Below are 27465 nucleotides of genomic sequence, written 5' to 3' on the forward strand. Positions count from 1 at the left end.
TTCTCACCCCCCTTTACGTTCGATTTTACGTAACTTGCCAGGTTATTCTTCCTACCTGTATGTAATCTTTTGAATGTGATTTAGAACTAACCTGAAATAATCCATCTGTTTCAGTTGACACGAAAGACACCCAGTCTGGAAGAAAACTACTGAAGTCAGTGACCTCTTAAGTTTCCTTCTAGCTCTAATGTTAAAAGAAAAACAAAACAAAACACTCTACCATACTATCAAATGCATGTCATGTGGCCTGATGATAATTGATCTGAGAAAAAAAGTCTCCAGCTCTTTTTTTTAGATTCTAAGGCAGCATTTCTGACCAATATCTCAATTGTGTTACTTCCTTTCTGCTAGAATGCCAGCCTAGACTGTCTTTGGGTTTAATTATTATATAACTTGTACCTGCTCATGGTAAAAGAACATTTTTAGAAAAATACTGATAGACAAAACAAAGAAAAAGACTAGGAATTGCCCATGATTCTATCCCTCAGAGATAACCATTGTTAACACTTCAGTGTATATTCTACCAGCGTGTTTAATTTTTTAAGACCAAGAAGAAAGGACTTTCTGGAGTTAAGTGTCACATGAAAGGCAATGCTGTGTGCCTAGAGCTCAGGGACATTTGAGAAGAGGTAGAAGGCACATATGTTTTCCCTGGCTTAGGAGAGCCCAATCAAACCATAAACAACGCGATGCTTGGGGTCATGAGCAGTTTATCTCCCCTTTTATTTAATTTGAGTGTCAAGGCAAGGGCATCTAAGCCCAATAGTGATAAATTAAATTCCTAGTGACCTGAGGCATCCCTTCCTTGCTCGCTAAAGAAGGTTTCCTTAGGTACCTTTCTGTTTGTATTGATCGGCTTGAAAACCAAGAACTGGAATGGACCCAAAAGGTCACTGGGTCCAAATTCTCCTCCTAGGAAAATTGTGTCTGCAGTGCTTGCAACATTGGGCATCCTTTTGATTTTTAAGCTATCCTTAAGGTAAATTCCATAAGGTCTCTTGGTTCTGTATGCAATTCCCCTTATTGTCAAATAGTCTCAATCTGTGTTAATTTAAATCTATTTGAACCTGTTTCCTCATACATGTCTTCTGTGGAGATGACTAATGAGAACTTTTGGAACCTGATGCCAGTGCCTCATTCCTCAGCCTTTTTTTTCACCAGGCTGTTTAGATTGAACCATATGAAAGGGCCAATGTCACACCATTTTTTAACCTGTAAAAAGAGCAATTTCACTTTTGTTACAACCTAAGAAATAACACTAACTCTTCCTAACTTCTTTCAGAGGTTCTTTATTCCTGATCTTTTGACAGTGGAGGGGTTTTCCCCCTCAAAACCTTTTCCACTGTTCCCATAGCCTTAGAATATGGTGATCCGTATATGCACACTGGTGCCAGAATAATTGCTAATGTTATAGGACTGATGCAGAAATAATTAACCATTCCTACCTTTTAACATGTCGCTTCAAAACATGGATATTAATGCACGTATACATTATGTATATTGTCTTCATATATTTTATAATTTTACAGATTAGAGACAAACTAATAAGGGAAAACCCAGGTTAACACATGCACCCACGGGTCCAGAGCTGGAAGTGGCAGGGAAAAAAGAAATATTATCAAAGAAGTAAACAAAATTGTGAAATGCCCCTAAACAACTGTATTGCCTTCTACTACTTTAATACTTCATAGCCAGAAAGATTCAATATGCTTATTTTTTTCTTTCTTTCTCACATTTAGCTCAGCCATAAATTTCCAGCAGTAGTGCACATGGCACATCAAAAACCCAGACCTGCTCTGGAGAAGGTCACTCCACTGAAAAGGATCTACATTATTCAACAGCCTCGAAAATGTTAAGCTGGGACGTAAAACACAGCCATCTGGCCAACTGCCTCGAACATCTGACAGCTTAGCAAAAGGACCAAAAGTGTCCATAGGCCTAGTGTACTTGCTTGGTAAATCAAACAGCTTTTGTATCTTCTCTTTCAACTATAGATAATAAAGTACTTGAAATTGTAAATCCACTGCATACTTAGGCCTCGTTTTGGCCCAGGGCAAAATCCCATTGATATTTACATAGGAGATTCTGTTGAATAAGTGGAGAATCCGGAATACTTGACTATTCTATCCCACGTCTCTGGGCAAGCTCTCATCTCCTTGATGCCGACCCTGAGTTGTTCTACCTACAGCGAGCTCCCCTTGCCAGCAAAGATTAGAGAGGCGTATACTCAGCTTTGCAAAGGCCAATATTCTATGCAAACATGGAGAGTTATTCTCAGTGTGTTTGTCTTAAGACGCTCAAGTTTTCACTTGAGGTGAAATGTTTTTTCCAGTTTCACACATAAATACATAATTTGTTTTGACGGTTTAGTGAGGGAAAATGAAAACATTAGATATACTACAAACATATTCTCTTCTGCAAACGAAGCAGGGTGGGAGGTTGAATTTAGGTTCAGGGGAAGATTTGCTGAGGGCGTCCCAGAAAGTTCATGCTCTAGAACTGAGGGGATCATGATGACAGGGCATTATGGTTGGGGTAGAAAGTTGATTTTAATTGGAGGAGGGAGAGAAAGTGTTGCCATAGCTAAACCTACTCTAGCTCGCCTACCGTCCACAACACATGCGTGCACACACACATACTCTCTTCATATACTCACATATAAATAACCAAAGGGATCCTCAGGTGATGGTAAGGGACAGCCCCATTCTGTTTCCACAGAGATTAGCTGTCACTCAGAGTCCACCATTTTGTACCTCTAATTAATAATGCTATCTGACAGTCCACACTTCTCTGTACCCGAGAATGGAGTCAGCACGCTCGTCCATCATTTTACAGGTTGACAATCCTTGAAGTATGACCTGGTGCCAAGCCTGTCTCTGATTCCTGGCTAAGTCCCTGTGGTCATAATGATGCATCCCACCCCCTCCCCTGTGTTATTTGGTTCTTTTTCAGGAGGAAGAGAATTGTTTGAGACAATACCAAGCCTCAGTCAACGACAGCATGAGTCAATAAGACAGTCCTAACCATCCCACTTTGGCTTATCTCAGTTCCCAGTCTCTGGGACTATTGTCAGGAATATTCCAGAAAGGTAAGTGTGACAAGGCAAATAAATGCACAGAAGTTCAAGGTCAGCCACCACTTCCCCAGGGGATAGTAGCAAAGGATAAGCCAGGCCGTGGGTGCTAGCTGGACCATTGAACTGAGATTAGGAGATTGAGGTTCTACGTCTGATCCTTGTCAAACAAGCATAATAACATCTGACTCCCCAGATGAACCTTCCCTGTGGCATACTGGGAAGAACACCAAATAGGTAATGAGATTTGTAATAAGCCATTTAAAGAGTAGTGAGAGCAAGGGGGTGCTAGGATGACTATTCTAGAAGCTGCCAGACCCACAGTAGTAGGAGAACTATAAGAGATGGTATAAACTGAGGCTAGAATAGAAATTCAAGGGAAAGCTGAAGATTTGAGCTAGAATGAAGCAGGAAGGAAACTGGGGAGGAAGATAAGGGAAATGGGAAGCGGAGATGGCAGCACGGCGACATTTGACTTTCCTGAGGATGAAGGTGAAGGCTAACCACCCAAAGGAAGTTAGAAGAAAAGAAGGAGCCATTGTCTCTGTCTGGAGATGGAAGATGTATCACAGGGGGGAGAGGCTGCTGGAAGGGAGACTCTGCAGTGAGGAGCCCAATATTCATTTAGGCCCACAACTGTAGCCATTTAAGTCACCAAATCATAGAAGTAAGAAGTTTGGTGTGAACTTCAGAAATGAAAGGAAATTGGAATTATCGTGGAGAATGTATCATAAGAAAAAAGAATAGGCCAATTAGAGAACTTTCTGGTGTCATGGCCGCACATATAGGAAGCCAAAGGGGCTGTTGTTCCTTCTCTGTCCTGAGGAACAAGCCTTTCATGGATGTGCTGTGGCTCCACTCAGAAGCCCCCTATGATGTGTTCACAGGCCCAGCAAAAGCCATGGCTGGGGCAGGGGATGTCAGTGCAGGCAGGCATGAGAATGGGTTCTTTGGCAGATCCTTTTTTTTGAGCTCATTTCATTTCAGTGTAGGAGACTCTGTGCGAGGCACCAGAACACAAAGATGAGTAAGACACTGCTCCTGCCCACCAGGAGCTCTTAGACCAACAGGAAATAAGCATGCCAGCAAATCAATACAAAGAGCAAGTTTAGAAATGACTTGGTGGGAGGTGGGGAACATGCTAGAGAAGAGGCTCATGAAATCACCTGAGGGTCATGTACAGTCAAAAACAATGTGTTGACTGTGGAGATCACTAACCCACATGCAGATCTTATTTCTTTTTTTCAATTATTTTTCTTTCAATTTTTTTATGTTGGGGTGGTGGATTTGACAGTATTTTTATTTTCTACTTTCTTTAGTCCTCTACTTTTCAAGTTTTTGGTTTTTTTTTTAAATATAGTTTCCTACTACAAACAGAAAAAGTCATTTTAAAGAAACAAGAAGTGATGTAATAAAGAAATATATGAATAAAGTGAGTGTTTTTTTCCCTTCACATCCATGTCTTAAAATCACAGAAACTTGAGATTAGCAAGGTCCTAAAAGAGCTACATGCAGATCTTTAATAAGCAAACTTTAATTAAGCTTTTTATTATGGAAATTTAAATACACACAAAAGTCAGGTGAATATTATACCTTCAGGTACCCATCACAGAGCTTCAAGAATGTGGCCAAACTTGTTTTATCTATAGCATCCAGCCCCCCACTTCCTCTTTCTCTTACCTCTTTCCTTCTGGATTATTTTGGATCAAATCCCAAACATCATAGAAACACTTCAGTATGTGAGCTCCAAGAGATAAGCATTTGTGTGTGTGTGCACTCTATCTAGCTCTATCTTTGTGTCTGTTTCTCCCTCTGTAAACTGAATTTTACAAATATTGTGGAGCAAAAGGGAGTATTTATGTAAACCACCCAAGAATATTTAATCATAAAATGGAGACTGGCATTGCGTTGCTAGCCACAAGTGCCAGAAACCAAAACCAAAACAAAACACACACACACACACACACACACCCCTAAGCCAGTAACACCCACAGAAATGACTGCTGGAAATTTTGAGAAAGCAGGGGAGGTAGAAAATAAAGATGGCTTTCAGGCTGAAAGAAAGAAAAAGGTAAGCATGAATTTGGTGGCAGTCAATACGAGGTATAGGAAGAAAACTCTAGAGAAAATTATTTCTTGCTGAGGAAAAGGATATAGAGAACACTTAAAAATAGCTAGTTCTGAGATCACTCAAAAGAAATGGGGTTAAATAGGAACAAAAGAAGATAAATTAATCTCAGGAAAAATTGAAACAAACATTTATCAGGTTCCTTCTGTGTGATAGGCTTTCTTTAGATGGAACCCAAGTCCAAGGAGGATATGGCTGGCATTTGGTGCACATTACAAGGTGTGATCAAATATGGTGAATGTTTACATTAAAAAAAGCTTATAACAGTAAGACACAATCCCCCTCAAAATACCCCCGCTCACTTAGAACACACGTATCCTATTGTTCTTGCGTCTTTCTGCAGTTCTGGAAGTCCTCTTTCGTGAGTGTCGTACATGTACTTCTTCCACTACTTCCCATTGTCCCCCCAACCCAGGATTTTGTTCACTGCTCATAGCACCCTGGGCACTCCCCATTCCTCACGCCATCTTACTGGATGCTTTCCCCATCCTAGTCTCCCTTTCCTCACTTTTCTCCTCTCCCCCTCCTCCTCATTTCTGTTCGGTTCCAAATCAGAAATTAGTATTTCTTGGTTTGTCTTGACACCTGGAAAACCACATCTTCAGGGAGTCACCTTACCCCAAAATAGTCTCCCTGACGCCAGCTGTCAGGATGTGAACATTTTTATCCAAATATGATAGAATGGGTGCATGGTTAATTAATTAAATAGATAGAGCAAAGTGACAGAGAACCTGAGCCAAGAAAAATGAGGAGCCAAACGAAAAAGATGAGAACTTTCAAAGAAAATTTGAAGGGCTGAAAGAAAAACACACAAAAAAAATTAGGGCGAGCAGAGATTCAACTAAAAATACATAATAGAGATAGAATTTTGAACATAATTTTGCATATCATATTTCATGAAATCCTTGCAAGAATCAAGAGAGATGGTAGCTATCATCCCATTGTACAGAAGAGAAAAATGAGCCTCAGAGAAATTAAGAGGTTCCCAAGGTTTTATAGCTTATTACATGAGGAACTTCTCTAGGAATCTTACTCCCAAATCTAGAGCTGTCTCCGTTACCCATGAGAACACAGGCTGGAGCCAAAGCTTAGAAATCTCAATAAAAGAGAAGATCTGGATGGAGTAGTGTTTACTTAAGAAATAGAGCTGAATTTGAAGAGAGAAATCTGCGTGTGAAAGGACTGGCTTGGGACGAAATTCCTCAATAGGGGAAGAGCCATTCAAGTTCAGATTTTCAGATTTTTGTTTGAAACACGCAATATGGAAGCTTGAACAAGCATGGAAGTGAACCAAGTTGGGAGAAAAGTTGCAATTTATAGATATGAACTCTGAAAAGGATGCCTCCCCTGTGTACAGCAAAAGGCATGAGTTGAGGCTGGGGGAGATGTCAAGTGCATCTTGGGAAAGGAGCCACGGCAGTGGATAAACAAAAGGTGACCTCTGCTGTGAAGTATTTTTTATCAGCCTGTAAGATGTGGTAACAGAGATGTGAATGCTTGCTACCAGGGATTTCCAAGTCAATCTAAATAATTGCAAAAGCATATTTTGAATGACCTGTATGCCTGACTTATGAACAGGCATGCCACAGGGCTTAGGCTCAAGATTGCACTGGTGGTTTCAACCCTACTGGAGTCAATCCCATCACTACTAAAATTACCAGAGACATGTGAGAAAAGAAAAGAGGAAGACAACACATAAATGTGCCTCGTGAATAAAAGTTTCAGGATAGTTTGAAGAGGAAAGAAAAATGAAAGAATTGAGTCATCATAGGCTTGCTAAAGTCAAGAAACTGTCCAAATTAGTCAAAACCATATCTATATTAAAAGCAAAATTTATTATAAATAAAATAGGTTAACTGTTTGGGTCCAGAAGGATTTTTTTTTTTAAAGGTCTAACAATTGTTCGGGTTTAAGAATCGTTAGATTGGCGAGAGGGATATTTATTCAGGGCAGATGCCAGCCATTTAAAAGTAGTAGGATTGAGAGCATCGCAAGCAAAAATTCTAGACGTGAAATGTAAAGTGAAAGGTTTTATTTCTATTCATGTAATGGTAGAGATTGAGATTAATTTCTTAAAACATAGGGAACTCGGTAAAGAAGTGAGGAACTGAAGTTGTTCTCCCTGAAGATTTCAGAATAATGGAACATTTGAAAAAATGACATAAAAGGAGCTTTCCAAAGGAATATAGCCAAAGGCTTTCTATAATAAAATAGATATTGCCACAGAAGCATTTAAGAGCGAGCACAGACAGAAAACCAAGGTGAAGACACTGGGGCAGAAATAGCAAAATCAAAGAACAGATGAAACAGAAGGGAGGTGAGAAGAGCAGAAGAAGGTCAGGCAAGAACAAAAACACTCCCTTCAGAAATCTGAGGTCTATAGGAAAAGAAAGATTGTTGCAAGATTAAAATGGGCAGAATAAGGCACCAAACAAGAGACTAGATATAATGGAAAGGTTTAACCGAACGTATCAAGTGCAAGGAAAGATTGAGCAATGAGCTTGGCTGAGGGCTGATGAAGAAACAAACGATCTGACAGAGGACATCGTGGGTCAAATGGTTCAAAGAGAGCCGGATTTTGAAGCAAGGAAGCAGTCGGGCCGGCAGACATGCTGCTTAGTTCTACCAGGCTTTTAAGAACTGAGCAAACCGCTGTTTTCCATGGCAGACGATGGAGAGGACAGTGAAGTGACCTGTACAGTGAAACAAAGAGTTCGTGATCATATTTTTAAAAGGAAAAAAGGTAACTAGATTTTTTCCTTTTCAAAGGTAACGTTGGGAACTAGACGCCACTCTCTTTATAAGCATGGAGTAGGAGGCTTTGGGAGGAAAATTTCCACAATATAATGGAATACTCAACAAAGTAAAAAAAGAAAAAAAAAGTCTGGAAAGGTGTGAAATCACAAAACAGGCCAGGAGCTTAGCTAAATGACAATGAGAGTGGAAGTGGGAGAGGATGGGTGGTACCTTGGTCACACAAGAAACTGTAAAAAAATGATCTTTGCTATGCCTGCATGGACTGGCCGCTTCACCTCCCTTCACTGTAGCACTGAAACACACCAAAGAGAGGAGCTGGGGTAGGATTTATCAGTCTATTTTTATCATGCAAGAATGAAGGTCCAATATTGGCACATCTGATTTTTTTCCAAAAGCAATCTGAAATATGGTTGTGCGTGAAATCTCCTGATTTTTGTATATTGATTCAACTTTTTATTTTTTTTTACTGTGCCCTGTGCAGACCAAACGACTCCAGCCTGCAGGTTGGATCTGGCCTAAGGACCACCATTTTATACAAGCTGTGGTTTTCACCTGAGGTCGGCCCAATGATCTGAAGTTCCTGATGACCTGGGGGATGGAAGAGTAGGGCTTGCGGTGGGGGTGCAGGAAAAGAAGTTACCACAAGGAGAATTCAGCTGAAAGCAGGATGCAAAGGAAAAAGGGAACAGCTTACTTCAGGCAGAGGCCTGCTTTAGTTTCCTCCGGTGATATCACCCTGAGTTATAGAAGGTTTGTGCCAGGACTGACAAAGTACAATACAAGGTCATGACAATGAAAAACCAGGGAAATCTGATAATATTAATGGTATGGACAGATGAAGAGGGTAGGCCCATGAGGATTTTTACTTCAATTTTAGAGGGTGTAGAATAGTATAATAGCTATCGTTTGTTGAGAATTTACTGCATGCCAGGGACCTTCCATTATATCTAATTTCTAATATTTACAACAACCCATTTTGCAGATGCTGAATGTGTTGTTCAGAGAGGTTTAGACCCAAAACATCCCAGGCCTTTATTTATACTTTTCCTTTGACGTGGAGAGCCCTAGTCTTTTTTGCCAAGATATTCACTGCAACATTATTTATAGCATTAAAAAAAAAAAAAGACAACCAGTGCTAGGTATATACCCAAGAAATAAAAACATATGTCCACACAAACACTTGTACACAAATGTTCATATCAGCATCATTCATTGTAGCAAAAAACAAAACAACCCAAATGTCCATTTACCGATGAATGGGTAAACAAGGTATAGTATATCCATACGCTAGAATATTATTTGGCAAATGAGGTACTGATTCATGGCAGAACATGGATAAATCTTGACAACGTTATGCTAAGTGAAAGAAGCCAGTCACAAAGAGCCACATATTGTATAACTCCATTTATATGAAATGTCAAAATAGGCAAATTTGTAAGCACAGAAAGTAGATTCGGGGTTGCCTAGGGCTGGCGGGAGTGGAGAGGCTTGGGGGTGGCAACTAATGGGTATGGGTTTCTTTTAGGAGTGGTGAATATGTTCTAACATTGATTGTATTTATGGTTACACAACTATGAAAATACTAAAAATCATGAACTGTATACTTACATAGGTGAATTGTGTGCTCTATAAATTATCTCAAAAAAAACTGTTAACCAAAACAGAGAGAGAGAGAGAAATTGGTTTTGAACCATCAGTCATGTGTTATGAAGTACATAAAGAAGGTAATGAGGGTTGGCACTGTTTTTATATTCTAGCTCCCTCACCTAGCAAAGCTGGGGCCCCTGCCCTCTGTGTTGGGGCCTGGCTCTGCCCCCAGCCTTCCACTAAGCAGGGCAGCTCCAAATATACTCTTGGCACTTGGACCAGAGCTAGAAACAGTAACAAGTGACAGGTATCACATACTCATTTCATATGCTGTATCTCATTTACTTCCCACGACAGCCCTGTGAGAAGGGTATTGTTATCATTTCCCTTGGAAGAAAGAGGAAATATTTAGTCAGGTTATATCATTTGCTAAAGTGTGAAACTAGGAAGTTGTAGAGCCAGAGTGCAAACCCCAGGAGCCTGATGTCTCAGCCAAGATTTTTAACTACAAGGCTCCAGAGGCCAGCGAGTTCCTAAGACTAGGACATCACATCCTCAGACACCGTTAGTGGGATTGGAAATTGGTGCTCTCCTTCTGGAGGTTAATGTGGCAGGATATGTAAAAAATCATAAAAAGAGGCATAATTTTTTTGACCCACCAACCCCACTCTAGAAATTTATTCTACAGAAATCATTGGACACAGTGACAAAGATATACATAAAAATAAGAATTTTCATCAAGGTGTTATATAAACACTAATAGGCCAAAAAAAAAAAAAGTAAGAAAAATCCACAGAGGATTGGTTAAATTCCAGCACAACACATCCCTCTGCCATGGTGGCTGAGCTCAGGAAAGGCGTGGAGCAGCTGGGGAAGACAGAAGGGGTAAGAATAATAGGTGAGTAGGGGGGAAGGCTACTCCCCAAAACCAGGTCATAAATCCCAGCCTAGGCCGACATGTGTCACAATCAGGAAAATCACCTCTTTTCCACCCTCCAAGTCTTCACAAGGATTGTATTACTGACAGAACCATTCTTCAATGTTGTTTACCCGAAACATGACATCTGACATGAATGTGTGTGTGGAATGCTTCTGAAATACAGGGGGGAAAATTAGGCCTTGGGCTTCAAAATATTATCTCCAAGTAGGTTGAAGCAGCTGTATGAGACTCTTAATTGTCTGACAAAGCCATAGGGGTTGGGGGCAAGGCCAGCCCCTTTCCTTAGACCTCTCAGGCTTATTGCCACACTCATATTTCTCCTCTTTCTCCAACAGGAGGAAGCTCGGCTTTGAGTCAGGAACAAAAAAGGAAGGTCTGGAGCTGGACCACATTTACCACTGTTGTAGAGGGAAGCAAACAAATGGATTTAAAACAAGGTATAATTTATTATTTTTAAATTACTTTTAGACAAAGCGTAATTGAGGAATCTTCTTCCAACCCCATTATTGAACTAGAATGGGAACATGTACAACTTTTTTATTTAGGACTTTGGGAAAGCTACAGGCTTTTAGAAATGAAGGGCTTGATTTGTACCAAAAGGAAGAGGAAAACAATCTTCTGAAGCTGACTGATGAGTGTGATCTGGAGTGTTTGATGATCTCCATACTGTCACGCTGCATTGCCTTCCTCACCTATAACAGGAGATTGACCAGGGGTCCTTTTGTACAATACTTAAATGAAGATGGGCCTTATGTTTCGGGAACATTTCTTTCCTCCAGAAGACTCTCTTGTTCATATTCACCATAAATTCATGAAATTGATAACGGTACTATAGTTATATTTTTAGGAAATACGTACTGAAACATTGAGAGGTAGAGGGTCATGAACCTCGGAAGTTCAGGCACAAATGAGTGATAGATGATAGATAGATAGATAGATAGATAGATAGATAGATAGATAGATAGATAGATAGATAGATAGATAGATAGATAGATAGATAGATAGATAGATACAAAAATGATAGATAGTGCATATGGGATAAAATGTTAATAGGTTAATTCCATAAAGGGCACACATTATCTCCTTTGTGCTATTTTTATTTTTGTATTTTTTTTAAATTTGAAATCATCTCTAAATCAAGTGTTAAAAAAGACTCTAGGCCAGAGACTAAGAATACACTGTTGCTTCTCACATCACGCTGGGACTATTTCTGACCTACATCTGGTATTACTTTATTTTTTATAATTATTCTAAATAGATGACGTATTTACTATATGATTGAAAAATCTGAACGCTATAAAAATGTAGGTAATGTGAAATATCACTCCCACACCATCCACATCCACTCAGTTACCTGTCACATCCTGCAGATAACCATACTTATTAGCTTCTAATGTATCTTTCCAGTGATTATTTATGCAAATATGAGTATATAATTCCCCTTTTCTTAGTAGGATATGCTGTACACACTATTCTGTGCTTTGCTTTGGTGGCATAGCAGTCTATCGTGCAGATCTCTCCATTCTGATATTTCTCTAGGATGCTCTCTCCTAGAAATGGATATAATAGTTGCTTCCTTTACTTACACAGAATGTATACCCACCCCTAATACTTGGTGATGGGTTAAATTAAATGTGCTTTGAATTTATATTTCACAGCTGAGTAGAAAAGGCAACTTCTAGGTTGTCAAAGGTCAAATTCAAAATGTCTAGACACTTTCTTGACTATTCTGATCAGTTTTGAACATCAAGGAACAATAAAACTTCAGTCATTTTTCTTGCAAGAACACCAAGAAGAGGGGTTGAGTTTCTCACATTTTCATTGTTCCTTCTTAAAATACCTCACTTTGAGAATTTTCAGACTATATTTGTTTTGCGTTCCTGCTCTTTACTATACATGGCTATAGCCCAGAGCCATCGAGAAGATTAAGTTTGTAAAAGAAAAGTTTCTAAACTGTTGAAATATTATGACCAAATGTCATAATATTGTCTGCCTACAATGCAATTCAGTTCAGTTCAGCAGATATTTATTAGACCTTGTGCAAACTACTGAGCTTTAGAAGTTGTGTAAGATATCGGTCCTGGCTTCAAGGTGCTTACAAATATAGTCATGTGCCACTTAACAACAGGGATATGTTCTGAGAAATACATCGTTAGGCGATTTCATTGTTGTGCAAACATCATGGACGGCACTTACACAAACCTAGATGGCATAGCCTAGGCCACATGGTGTAGCGGTGGCCTATTGCTCCCAGGCTCCACACCGGTACAACATGTTACTGCATTGAATACTAGGCAATTGTAGCACAGTAGTAAGTATTTATACATCTAAACATATCTAATCATAAAAAAGGTACAATAAAAATACAGTATAAAAGATAAAAATGGTACACCCATGGGGCACTTACCATGAATGGAGCCTGCAGGACTGGATGTTGCTCTGGGTGAGTCAGGTGAGTGAGTGTGAAGGCCTAGGATACTTCTGTACACTACTGTAGGTTTTATAAACACTGCACACTTAGGCTACACTAAATTTATAAAACAACACAAGATTAAATCAAGCACAAGAGAAAATGATGCGATCACGAGATGCGATAAACAAGAGATGTATGAGTCTGCTGCCTGTTTAACACAGCACACTGTTTTACAGCCAACTTTTTAATAAATAGAAAGAGTACACTCTAAATTAATGGTATAAAGTATAATGTAGTACCATGTTCCCCCGAAAATAAGACCAGTCTTATATTAATTTTTGATCCAAAAGATGCATTAGGACTTATGTTCAGGGGATGTCATCCTGAAAAATCATGCTAGGGCTTATTTTCCGGTTAGGTCTTTTTTTCAGGGAAACATGGTAAATACATAAACCAGTACAATAGTTGTTTATTATCATTATCAAGTATCATGTACTGTACATAATTGTATGTGCTATATTTTTATACGTCTAGCAGTGCAGTAGGTTAGTTTTTGCCCGCATCACCACAAACACGTGAGCAATGCATGTTCTACAACATTATGACAGGTACATCACTAGGCCATAGGAATTCTTCAACTCCATTATAATCTTGTGGGGCCACCATCGTATGCATGACTCGTCATTGACGGAACTATCATTATGCGGTGCCTGACGGCAGTGTCTCTTCCATGTAGAAATTGCTATGCGATACAAGCAGGCACTGGAAATACTGCAGGAGCACAAAGGAAGGATACCTGGCCCTGCCTCATTAGAGAAAATGAGCTAAATGACAAAAATGAGTAAAAGCTGATCAGAAAAAGAAGGATGGGAGCAGCAGCGAGGAAGGCCGTGAAGTCTCATGAAGACATGAAAGTACCTAGTATAGATGGAGAAATGACAAATGGCTCAGTGTTATTACAGTTCAAGGCAGCAAATAGCAGAACATGTACCTGGAAAGGACTGAGCCTTGTATGGGCTGCCAAGGCTCTAGGACTTGACTTGAATCTGGGCATTTATCGAAGGAAGGAGTTTGGGCAGGTTTGCCTTTGAGGAGGCTCATCTTGGCTTTGACGTGGCGGATGGATTTGAGAAAGAGTTCGATCCATAGGCAGAGAGCCATGGGACGAAGAGGAGGAGGCATATTTTTAAAAATTTGGACAACAAACAGTGCGGGGCTTGGTGATTATTGGCTGTGAGTGGGAGGAGACCAGGAAGACCCAGGGGTTCTGATTTGTGTGACTTAGGGAACGGTGGTTCCATTAAATGAAACAGAGAAACAGAGAAGGAGGAGGGAGGTGATGATATGAGTTCTGGTTGACATGAGTCATGTTGAATTTGAGGATAGCAGGCTGATGCAGCTGTGACTGATGATCAGAGGAGAGTTCTGGTATTAGAAATGTAGATTTGGGTATTGTATTCATTTTCTTAGGCTGCTGTAACAAATTGCCCAAATTTAGTGGCCTAAATAAAACACTAATTTATTCCTTATGTATTGGAGGTAAGAGGTCTACAATCCATCTATCTCACTGAGCTAAAAGTCAAGATAGCAACAAGGCTGGTTCCTTATGAAAGCTCTAGTGGAGAAACCTATCCTTACTTTTCCCACCTACATTCCTTGGCTCATGGTCCTTGCTCCATCTTCAAAGACAGCATTATAAAATCTTACTGTCTTCTTTTATAGTCAAGACTCTCTCTGCCTCCCTTTTATAAGGACACTTGTGATTACATTGGGTTCACATGGATAATCCAGAATAATCTCAAGAATCTTAACTTAATCACTTCTGCAAAGTCCCTTTTGCCAAATAAGGTAATATTCACAAGTTTCAAAGATTAGGACCTGGATATCTGAGGGGACCATTATTCAGTCGTTGGCATTACGTTAATGAGAATACATGCAATCAATGGGGTGGATGTGTGTATGGAGAGAAGAGCCTTAGATCAAGAACAGATCACTGGGAGCACTAAAGTTAAGGGAGTGAGCAGTGGAAGAAAGAAACCAAAGGAGATGGAGAAGGAAGTCTGAGCAGGGAGGGGAGGGCCAGGAAAGAGCTGGTGTTATGAGGTGGAGCATAAAGAGTAACAGGGAGGAGGGAGTAGCCAACACCTGAAGTTGCGTAAACCATCTGGAGGTCCTAGGCATCTCTTCCAGGACAGCATAAGTGAAGCACAAGGGGTAGAAAACACATGGCAGTGGTTAGCAGTACTGGCAGTGAGGAAGGGTGGACCGCTCTTTCAAAACGTTGGCTGAGAAGAGAAGAGATGTGATGACAACTAGAGAAAAAAAATACAGACTCAAGGGAAGTTATTTTACTTTATTCTGCTTTGTTTCTAAGAAGATGTGAGTCTGAAGTATACTTATAGGCTGTCAAGAAAGAGCCCATAGATAGGAGAGGCTAAAGATTTATGTGACGGTTGGCAGGGGGGTGAGGAGTGGGGGGGGCGTGAATACCTGATAGAACAAGGTCCCAAAGTAGGCTGATGGATGTGAATTCCAAGAGCAAAGATAAACAAAGTTTGAAAGAGGCCTATCCTTTGATTCAGCTTCTAGGAATGTATCTTGCAAAAAAAAAAAAAAGAAAAGAAAAAGAAAGAAAAGAAAAGAAAAAACTTAAAATTTTATTAAAATGCTCACATAGAAGAAAAAAAATGTACACGATTTTTCAAAGGCAAAGAGATATGTACAATAGCGTTCAAGGCAATGTTGCTTATAATAGGGTAAATTTGAAACTATCAGCAAAGGATTAGTTAAGCTCTGGAGTTGAGAATAGCTTTCAAATCTTGGAGTAGAAATGTTGCCCTATATAGATGATTTCCAGACATTATAAAAACCAGTGTTACAGAACTGATAACAAAAGATAGAGCTGCTATAGACCCTACAAACAAGTAAAAACTGGAAAAAACATTTCTAGTCTACCTAATATATAAAGAATTCCTTCAAATTTATTTTTAAATGACAACTTAATAGAAATATTGACAAAATCTATAAACTGACATTTCATAGACGACAAAAGTAAAATAGCTAATAAATATATATTTTAATGATAATCTCATTAGGAGTAAGAGATATGTAATAAGATGCTATCATTTTGCCTATAAGATCAACAAAAATTAGAAAGATTGATATCTATTTGTAAGGTTATAAAGAAAAAGACATTCTCAAACATGGTTGGTAGAATTTAAATATATACAATAGTTTTAGAGTGCAATTTAGGAAAATCTGTCAAAATTTTAAATGTACCTGACTTTTGACTCAACAATTCCACTTCTAAAAATCTATCTTAAGAATCTACCTAAGAATCTACCTCCACACATACCCAAAAAGTTATGAGTAAGTATATATTTTACTGGTTCATACTTTTCTACTTGCCTGGAATGGTGAAAAATTGGATGTGACCTAAATGTCCAGTTAGAGAAGAACAGTTAAATCCAATATGCAGCAAGTATATAATGGAATACTGGGAAGCAATTAAAAAGAAAGAATTAGATCTAGATATGATAAATTATATGAAGTTGGTTTATAATATTTAAGTCAATAGCATATATATATATATATTTTCATATTCATTCCAGGTATAGCAGAATCTCATTTTGGGAAACAAAATATATTTCTATGTGCTATACAAAATAAAGATTCGATAATACACACGTCAATCAGCATGGATGAATCTCAGATTCATTTATGCTAAGGGAAAGAAGCCACATTTAAAAAGCCGCATACTGTGTGATTCCATTTATATGACCCTCTGTAAAAAGCAAAACTAAAGGAACAGAAAACAGAACAGCGGTTGCCAGGGCTGGGGTTCGGAAAGGAGATCACTATACTAGGGCACAAAGGAAGGGTTTTGTGGCAATGGAAATGCTACATATGTTACCTGTGGTGTTGGTGCCACACTGTGTGCATTTGTACACCATGAAGGGTGAATTTTACTTTTTGTGAATTATATATCTGACTTTTTAAAAAGAGCAAAAAGATTCCCAGTAAACTGTTAATAGTAGTTACCCCTTGGAGAGTGGGAGTGAGGGAGTATGGGAAAGGAAGAATCTTTCACATTTTACACTTATGTATAATTTGGGTTACTTTTTAAATTAGTTTTTAATTTGGGTCATTTTTAGTACACATACACCACTTATAATTTTTAAAAGTTTTGATAAATATGACATACTCAAACAATGGAACATTATACAGCCATTAGAAGTAGGTTTACATCTAAGACATAAAGGCATTCACAGTCACTATTACGTAGAGAAAAACAAATGGTACAACAATCTACATCACAGTTTTGGCAAAATACAATAAAATTATGTGTATACATACATACTTAGGTATACAGTTAGATGTGGTTGTCTCTGTGTGTGAGTATATATGCGTGTGTGTGCAAACTGGGAGATTAGCCAACTAGTTAACAGTGATTTCACAGCATTTACTTTGGGGGAGTGGTGTCCTTGTGGGTTTGTGAATGGGATTACTTTTATTTTTAACTTTGGTTGAATGGTTATGAGGGTATATAATTTTTGTAATTAGAAAAGATATTATGTTTTTAAGTTGCATAACGTAAAAGGTTGCTTTCACCAAAAGGACTGTTCATCCTCTGAGAGTGCAGGCAAAATCTGTACCTGATATAGAAAACTTCACAGGCTGGAGAGTAGATAGTAGCTGTGTCAGTAATTTCAGCCTCACTTTGCTCACTAATAATAGGTCACCTGGTGAGAGTGGAAGGGAGTGGGTGTTGGGGAGTCTAAGCAAAGTGCGAAAGTCCAGAATAAATTTTAAGAGGTAGGATAAGGAAGGACATTAAGTTTAACTGAAAAGTACTGTCAAGGTAAAGATTACAAATGCCCTGAGGAGCTGGGCCATGAGACGAATGTGGGGTTGGAGGCAGGGAGGGTTTCAGCTCCCTGGCGAGGGCAGGGGTATCCAAGGTGGGTCCTGGTGTCTACAACAGCCCAGTGTTGCCATTACTCCAAGGAAAGGCAAAACTACAGCTTTTTAGATGAAATCATCCAATTGAAAATATTGGCAACTAATAAAATGTTTCAAACACTATCCAAACAAAACCAAACAACCCATGGCTGTGGGACCAAAGGGTGGTAGGGAGGATACATTTTTCCCCCTAATATTACCCTAGGTAATGTTTTTATTCCCCTGTTTTTACAGCCCAAGACTTCTCAACTCGGTGAAGCTTGCTTCAGGGGGAGGTAAGATATATTTCAGAATAACAACCAAAAAAATCATTGCTCAGTTGTGATGCACAAAACACACCTTTTTGAAAGAACATACCAGCAGAAACAGTAGTTTTGAAATTCAAGCCTTTGGTGCCAAGAGCCAGGTTCTTGAGAGAGAAAAAAAGGTTTTCTATATATGAAAAACATCCTTTTAGAGGCCTAGAACAGGAGCCTGGCTCTCTCTGAGCCCATAGGAGAAAGAATGCTACAAGATGTAGGGGCAATTATACCTCAAGCAAAGAGAGTTTGACCACTTGGTGGGATGGGGGGCACTTATGACCTGCTTTGCTCCTCACCTCCTGGGAGGCGGCAGTCTCTTCCAAGCCCCTAGCCAGCACTATTCAAGTAGCAACCTCAGTAAGACAAGTCTAGACAGAAAGAGGGCATGAGCTAGCCTCTCCTTTATAAGCCTCTGTGAGTCTCAGGAAGCCTGGATGGTACCAGAATTTCCCACAAGCCTCGGAGGAGATGGAGAAGATGAGCCAAGAAGGGATCACCATGGTGAGTGATGAAACAACCCTGAAGCTGAAGTCTTTGCGGTGGACTGTCCAAGTCACGGCAGCCCCCACCTCATGTGTAACAATACGAACAAGCATTTCAGGTGATTCTGAGGCATACTGAAGCTAGAGCACAAGTGAACTGCTATTGGAGGTACAAGCGTGAAGTGGAGATGAGGATATTGTAAAAGAATGACTCCAGTGACCCAGCGAACAGACTAAATCTATACTTGAGGTACCAGCAATGCAGGGGCAACCAAAAATGAAAAAAAAAAGTTTTTAAGAATATTATATTCTCCCCTGACTTCCTTCCTACCCACTCTCCCAAACGAACATTACTCACTGTGAGAAACAAATCAGAAACTGGACTTCCTTATACTTTTTAAATTACATCTAGGACATAGGTACCATAATTTTTTCAGTGCCTAGGGCATCTAATCTGGCCCTGATTTTCAGGTGAGTAACTGCATGACCTTACCTGGATAAGCTAAGGAACAGAAGATGCGGACACTGGGAAGAAAAAGGAGGGCTCATGGGTTGGAGGTCTTCACAGAGTCGAAGAGCTGGCATGATGGGAAGGAGGCTGTAAGGAAAGGTGTGGTCAGAACCCCCCTGAGGACAGGCTCTGGGAGTCACCATGGAGCTGGGTGGCTAAGGGGAGCTAGAGAAGAGGACGGATGGTTGAAAAAGTCACCAGAATAAAAAGCGTTGTAGGATGGAGAAAAGGACCGTGAGTCAGGTACCAGTCTTCAGTGAAGAAGAGAACCTCCCCACCCTGAACAGGTGCTGGATGCCCTCAGTTTGCTGCATATAACCTGTTAGCCACACATTTCCATAATTGGACTTTCATTTAATGTAGCCCCATAGCCATGTGACATTGAGTAATAAGTTTATATGGAATGCTAACATAATTACACAATTGATTAACAACATTATTTTTCTCATGTTTGTCAGATTTCAGCAGAATTAGCATCGATGTGAAATATTAACTCTGTACTATACCACTTGCTTTGTTTCCCAGTAAACACAAAAACTTCTCAATTTTTCAGTTGACGAAAGGAAACCTGTTATCTTTTGAAATTTTTGTATTTAAGCAGTTAAAGGTGGACCCAAGCTACCAGGGGAGTCCATTCTGTGCATTTTTACTTGACATGCAAAGTGAGGTTACATAGAAAACTTTTTATTCAACATAAATGCCTCTAAGTCTCCAGAGAAAATTATTATCCAGAAAAGTTTTGTTTGTTTGTTTGTTTTAACTTGTTTTCATTTTCTCTGCACCAGACTAAGTATGCTTGAGAGAAAACAGACCTCAGGGAATCCAAACTCAGTGTTATGATATCCAATTCTAAATGAATTAAAACACTTTTCCTACTGAGATGAGTAGAAAACAGGCTATAGTTGACTCCTAGTTAATCTTTAGTTTTACAACACATTAGCCTGTCTTTTCGCTTTAACAATGTAAGCATCTGATACTAATCTTTCTTCTCAAATAAACTAGAAGTCTGGCTCTATTCTATCTTCAAGTTTGTAGCTAAGTATCTATGGTTTGAAGAAAGAGGGAAAGTCAAATCGGTTGTGGTAGAATGCATTTCTGCACACATTATCAGACATTATTGAAAATGGTGATATAATTACTGCCATTTTAAATGCTCAGCTCTGCCTAGTAAAGGAGGTTCTTTTAGTTTTCCCAATAATGGTCACTTAATTTCCCTTATTTCGTTTTGCAAATTGAGACTTCTGCAAGATCTGAGACTGCATGGGGTCTAATCTAGGAATTTGTAGGGTGAGGGAAGTCCTTGTGAAAATGAAAACAAGCAGTTTGTATCCTTGATGAAATGAAGTACTAAATTATCCATGTAGAGAGAAGGGGGAAACTTACTGAGGACAACCGCAGATAATATAGGAACACTTTTTATTTACTTTGGACTCTTGTCTAGATATACATCCATTTACACAATAGTGTGATATGACTGCAAATGCTCCCCTGGTCTGGGAGAGATTGCCAGGCTTGCTTTCCTTTGCCCTTGGAATCTTCAAAACTAAAGGGGTGTGTTGTATGAAGACTTCAGGAAAAATTCTGACAACTACTAAGTTCTCCTGAGTGGGAAGGTTTTTATTACACTTTAAACCAGTCGTTATTATTTTCCTACTGATGATGCTGTGAAAAATTACCACAAACTTAGTAGCTTTAACACACACACACACACACACACACACACACACACACACACACACACACAGATTGACAATTTTACAATTTTACAGCTGGAGATCAGATGTCCAAAATGGGTCTCGTGGGCCAAAATCAAGGTGTTGGCAGGGCTATGCCCCTTTCTGGAGGCTCTAGAGGAGAACGCTTTTTTCTTTTTCAGTTTCTTCTTTCCTTTTTTTTTTTTTTTTAAATAAGCCCCCACATCCCTCCATCTTGAGAACACGCAACTCCAACTTCTGCTTCTGTCCTCACATCTCCTTTTTCTGTCTTTGATCCAGTTGCCTCCCTTTATAAGGACCCTGGTGACTACATGGGGCTCAATCAATAATCTCAAGAGCCAAAATTAATCACACGAGCAAAGTCCCTTTTGCCTTGTAAGGTAGCGCGGTCACAGGTTTCAGCGTTAGGACGTGACGTTGCGCAGCCTACCACACCAGGCCCGGACGCGTTAGCTCAAACCTGGGACTCATCCTGGCTTTCAGTCACCACAGCTGGTTCAACCCCCAACAGGCTCTGCAACACCTGCTGCTAGATGCTTGACCCTCTCCACACCCTGCTTCTGTTCTGATTCACCAGAGCGCCCAGGACATAGTTGCATGGCCCTGTAGAGAGCTGTCGAGTCACTAGAGAGGACCCACAAATCATTTCAACCCACATGAAACAGATGTGGTGAATAAGCATGAATTAGGATATAATCAAAATATACTTTTATTTTTGTCTTCTACTGTCCTTTCAAAACTTGTTCAAGGCAGGTGTGATCCTGTCCCTGCCTCTCTAGAGGTGCCCCAATGGGGGCATTGTTAGCATTTCAGGCAGGACAGTTTTTAGGATATTTAGCATCCCAGGCGCTTGCCCTGTAAATGCCACAAGCACCCTCCCCACTCATCATAGTAACAATCAAAACACACTCCCACACATTCCCTAATGATCCCTAGGGAAGTAGGATTGCCGGAAATCTCAGGCAGGCCCATGACTTATCTGTTTACTCTCAGGCCCTCAGGAAGTAATGGTTTTATGGTCCTGCCAGCTCACAGACATTGTGTTCAGTAATTAGGATGCCTGAATCCATGTGAAAACCAAAACTCTGATGGATTTAGGGCTGCTGCTGGGGAAACCCATTCAGGGCCCCACCTTGCTGCTTGAGTGGGGAAGGACTGGGAAAAGGGAGCCACAGAACTTTCCACGTTTCTGGCTGAGGGCTTGATCACAACGGACTTTTCCTTTTGGGGAGTACTATTGTGGGTGTTTTGGAGATTCCCATCTGGGAAGCTCTGCTACAGCTCTCAAGAGGTGTGGAATGCATTCCATTCTCAAAGCCACACACCCCAGTCCCTGTTTCCTGGCAGCACATCCACACACCACACTTCACCTCCCTCTGGGGTGAACATTTTAGAGTCAGGGAACTGCTTCTTCACTCAGAATACGGGTTGTGGCCTCCTTTTTGAATGTCACACCTGTGGCATCTTGGCACCTAACTGAGACTTCCATTTTAACATCTAATTGTGGACAGAAATTAAGAGAATAATTTCAAAACAAATAACTTAGATCTTGTGGGGGCAGAGCCCCAGAAAGTAGTTTCCAGGCTCTCGGCCTCACATAGACAGGTGCTGGCTCAGGTAGTAAATGGCCATCAATGTGATTGGATGGCCATCAGCTGTGGCTAGTTGGCTGTCAGCTGTCACCAGTGAGCCATTGGCCACTAATATAACTGCTGTGGCTACGCTAGCAGAGAGAGAAGAATGGGGGCTAGCAAGAAGGTGGTGGCTGGGCTGGCAAGAGCGGATTGCAGAGAGGCGGATGCCGCCAGAGAGAATATAGTAGTATGACTCCCCTACCTATGGCTCCGTGGGTGTTCCTTTTTGGCCTCACCACATCCTGCGTTCTTATGTGGGGAGCGGGAACGGAGACCCCGCCTGATACCCTGCATGACAAATGGCGCAGCGAGCAGGGTCTCCTGCACGACAGATCTCATTTCTGAATCGCTAAGAACCTGTGGGTCTCTGAGTTTCCCCACTATTGTAAAGTGCATACAATTCGTTTTCGTAATCCAATACCTTTTCACCCTACATTTGGAAGATAGCACCCGAAATGTTCTTGTGTCTGGAAGAGTGTTTACGAAGGTTCCCCCTCCCCCCTTCCCATTAAAACTCTTTTCTTCTCTTTTGTACTAATTCTTAAAGCTCTTCACCTGCTGCTTTACTTTCCAGTCCCTTCAAAATGAGGTGTAGGGACCCACAGATAACTTCTCATCCATGTTCTTTTTTGACTTTAAGGAATATCTGGAACACAGAGGGGTGACTTCCTAAATATGATGAAAATATAATGGCCTCTTTCACAATAACAACTACCACACACATATGTTCACACAGATTTTCTCCTTTGACCCTTAGGAGGCAAGGATAAGGCAAGTCCTCTTTTACAGATGAAATAAGTGAAACCCAGACAGAAAAGGAAGGGAACTAAGTTAGTGAGCGCTGCTATATGCTGGGAGGGTGTTTATACATGTATCAGCTCATTTAATGTCAGTAGTGAATATATAGGGTAGGTGTTATTATCTCCCCCAGACAACCTCAAAAAGGTTAAGTAATTTACCCCAAGTAACACAAGCCAGTAAGTATGCCTGTTTGCTGCACCACACATTTAGTCTCCTCTGTTGCACTAGAACTTGATCAGTTACCCATAAAATGCTTTGATATTCACCCACACCAGAAAAAAAGATTTTGGGGTGTTTTGAGCTGTCAGTTTTATCAGATTTTAATGCCAGCAAAAGGCCAGATGGCCAGAAAGAGTAGACTTTTATGGTTCCCAATTTTGCATTTAAGGGTGAGTGCAAAGGAACATGAATTTCAGGAAATAGCAGTGCAAGACGTTGCACATCTTTGTAAAGTTTTGTGAGACCAGTCACGCCAAGATAAACACTGGATCACTTCAAGTGAGGCAAACGGGTTGCTATCCCGTCTCTACCTTGCTCATTAGGAGCCTGGAGCCCAGAGCTCCAGGGTCTGGGGGTGGAAGGTTAAATCCCAGAGCACTCCTGTAAACATTTCCAGGACCTCCTTCACCCTTTGTCAGCAGCACATTAAACAGCTTCCTCAGAGAAAGGGGCCCCTTCTTCGGCAGACCTCCTGCTGGGCATGGCCTTCAAGCCTGATTCCTCTCTTTCCTATCATTTTAGGAAAGCCCTGTTGCTCCCTTCGTTGCAGAGCTCTGTTCTGCTCTGAGTACTCAGGCTTTACGAGCCCCTTGTCCCCTGAAGCTTGACAGCTCTTGCCGACTCTTCTATCCAGTGTAGCATTTCATAATACCTGGTATCCCTGGTTGTCATTATGCACATTCAAGTACTGCTGCAATCAGGCCTTTATAAATAATTGAATTGTGACACAGAACGGTGTGATGCAAGCTCAGATGATGACGTTTCACTGCACACAGGAGATTCGTAAGAGAACAAAGAGCATAAATATTTAGCAGTAATGACGTGATCACCATACAATAGCAACCAAAGTGGGAGAGACTGGTCAGCCCTGTTCAGAGGACCCCTGTCTAAGAGGATGACACATTATTATATGTAAATAATGGGGGAGAATTAAGAAAAGGACATGGCAAGCTTCAACTCTAAACGACTCCCCAGAAGGAAACTTCTCTCCCCTAAACCATATAACCTCAGTTCAAAGCAATTTTATGGTGCCAATAATTCTGTAGTTGGTCTGTATGCACACAATGAACTTCTTGCCTTTCAGAACAATTGATGATGGAGTAAAGCACCCTGGGATTGTGGTTAAGAATTTGTCCCAGCAGCTGTTCACCATCAAAGTGGTTGAAGCACAGGCTGTGGGTTTACAACAGCAGGTCTGCACTGCCGAGCGATAAGGTTCACTGATGCCTGCATGAGGCTCTTTCCGGTTGTCAGGGAAAAAAGGCTCAGATGTCTGGCCTTCAATGCACAGAAGAGTAAAACTCCAAAGTCTTGAAAGTCATTAAAACCTTGGGCTCTAAAGTCAGGCTGACTGATTCAAACACTGGCTCTCCCATCTGAGTTGTGTGTAAATTAATCTCCCTCAACCTTCATTTTGTCATCTGTAAAATGGGAAGATCAATGTTTAACATAAAATAGTTGAGATTAAATTAAATAATGCTAGTAAAGCACTTAATACAGTGTCTGGTGTTCAAAACCATGTTAGTTTTTCTTCATAAAAGGACACCATTAAGAAAATGAATCGGGTCTGAGAGGGAGATGTGACTATGGAGGAAGGGTGAGAGAGATGCAATGTTGCTCACTTTAAAGATGGAGGAAGGAGGCCATGAGTCAAGAAATATGGATGGCTTCTCATGGCTGCAAAAGGCAAGGGAAGAGATTCTCCCCTAGAGCCTCCAGAAGGGAACACAGCCCTACCAACCCCTTGATGTCAGCCCCACATGAGCTATGTCAGACTTCTAAACTCCAGAACATGTTTGATCAAGGAAACAAAAAACTGGAATAATTGCTATGAATAAAGGATTTATTATGGGGATTAAATACCATACAATTGTGGAAATTAGTGAAGACATTCATGGAAGGTTAGTGGTGGTGCACCTGGACTCAGCAAAATCAATATGACTAGCAGTCAAGAAGGAAAGATGGACGTAAAGAAGGACAGTGAAGAGAAAAGACAAACTGGAATCTACCAACTAGAACTGTATCCATTTCTCATCAACTTCAACCTCAGAAAGAACCAAAATTTTCTCCAGGGCAGGTTCCATATTCCAGACTTGCTACCCACTACTCCCATTGTGTATTGGCAATGCAATTTCCCCTCATTGAGAGGATGGATAACCAAAATCAGTGCAATATCCGAATTTTGAGATTTGGTTACAGAAGACTGTGGTTTCCACCTTGCTAACAGACCCTTTCGTCCTCGTGTTGGCTTTCATGAAGCTGCCTTGTTGGAGAGGGCCACATACATGTCAAAGAACTGAGAGCAGCCTCTGGCCAACAGCCAGTAAGGAACTGAGGCCCTCAGTCCAGCAGCCCATGAAAAATGACTCCTATCAGCAACCAATGAATGAGCCTGAAAAAGGTCCTTCATTAGTTGAACTTTGAGATGTCCTCAATTCTAGCCAAAATCTTGAGTACAGTCTTGTGAGAAACTCTGAAGCAGAGGACCCAGCTAAGCCATAACTGGACTTCCTACAAAGAGAAAAAGTGAGATAATAAATGCATGTTGTTTTAAAATAAATAAATAAATAAATAAATAAATAAATAAATAAATAAATAAATAAATAAAAAGGAAATGAATCAGCAAGCCACAGACTGCAAAAAATATGTACGCATATTAATCTGAAAAAGTGTCCATATCCAGAAAATATTGAAAACTGTTACATATCAACAATAAATAGATGAACCATCTAATTTTTTTTAATGGGCAAAAGAGGTGAACAGACACTACACAAAAATAAAGATACACAAATGGGTATTAGCACATAAAGAGGTTCTCAACATCGTTAATCCTCAGAGAAATGCATATTAAAGCTACAGTGAGATACCATTTCACACGCAATGAAATGACTAAAATCAAAAGGACTGACCACTAAATTCTGGCAATGGTGGGGGAACGAGACGTCTTGTGTATGACTGGTAGGAGTGTACAATGGTACAATCCCTTTGGAAAACAGCCTGGTATAAATTTAAGCATATATTAACCTTATGACCCCAAAATTAAACTCCTCAGTATTTATCCAAGAAAATGTAAACATATAGTCCCCCCAAAGAAGTCAATATGAATGTTTGTAGCAACCTTCTTCTTAATTGGCTCAAACTGGAAACAATCCAAATACCCATCAACAGGAGAAAAGATGAACAGATAGTACACATCCCGGCAATGGAATATTGCTGAGCCATAAAAAGAAACCAACTATTGGTACTTGCAACGACATGGATGACTCTCCAAACCACTACCATGAGCAAAAGTAGCCAGACACAAAAAGGACATGGTATATGAAGCACGAGAGAAAGCACGTTAATCTATAGCGCTTTCCGGTGCAAGAAGGACTGACTGGAAAGGAGCACGAGAGAACTTTCCGGGGTCACAAAAATGTTCTATCAAGTTTTGGTTGGTGGTTACATGGGTATATACAATTCTCAAAATTCATAGATATGAACATTTAAGATCTGTGGACATTATTGTGTTAAATTGTACACAGCAAAAAAATAAATGAACTACTAACTATTTTATCATTATTACAAGAAACCATCTCCTCAGCAACGCCATAGTCCTGTGGAGAACGGGAACATGGTTTGCATCTGTCGAACACTATAACATTTTGTGGTCCCATCAGAACTGAGCATCTTGTGTTTCCTAGTAATTTTGTACTCTCAGGACTCAGATCCTCTCTCTGAGAAACTTCTACTGCTGCCTCTATCTTTGTCTTTTGGCTTCTATTGTAAATTTTCCTACTTCCCTCTCTCACCCCCAGAGGCAGTAAGATTTGGTAAGTCGGCATTCTATTGCATCCCTATTGGTCTGATTTCTCATATCTGGCCACCTCAGAAGCCTCTGTTCTCTTTACTTATGACATATAGAGTTGCCTTTGTCAGAATCCTATTTTTTTCCAGTTTTA

At 40.3% G+C, this 27465-nt stretch overlaps 1 protein-coding gene across 4 annotated transcripts in view; it reads left to right on the top strand.

Moving 5' to 3' along the window:
- Positions 1–27465, top strand: part of DAPL1 (death associated protein like 1) — a 59993-nt gene that overhangs the window by 19518 nt on the left and 13010 nt on the right. The window contains exons 4-7 of one of the 4 annotated variants that reach the window (XR_012497667.1): positions 1740–1954; positions 2953–8708; positions 10821–10922; positions 18095–19591. Coding sequence is in view for 2 of the 4 variants with exons in the window: in XM_074336878.1 (XP_074192979.1) it covers positions 8626–8708; positions 10821–10922; positions 18095–18135 (226 nt within the window). In the remaining 2 variants the exon portion in view is untranslated. Of the gene's footprint in view, positions 1–1739; positions 2024–2952; positions 8709–10820; positions 10923–18094; positions 19592–27465 lie in introns of those variants that run through there. The other 3 variants (XR_012497668.1, XM_074336878.1, XM_019727208.2) reach the window with 3 other exon arrangements.

Source organism: Rhinolophus sinicus, linkage group LG01, assembly GCF_036562045.2.
Source record: "Rhinolophus sinicus isolate RSC01 linkage group LG01, ASM3656204v1, whole genome shotgun sequence".
NCBI classification, from domain to species: domain Eukaryota; kingdom Metazoa; phylum Chordata; class Mammalia; order Chiroptera; family Rhinolophidae; genus Rhinolophus; species Rhinolophus sinicus.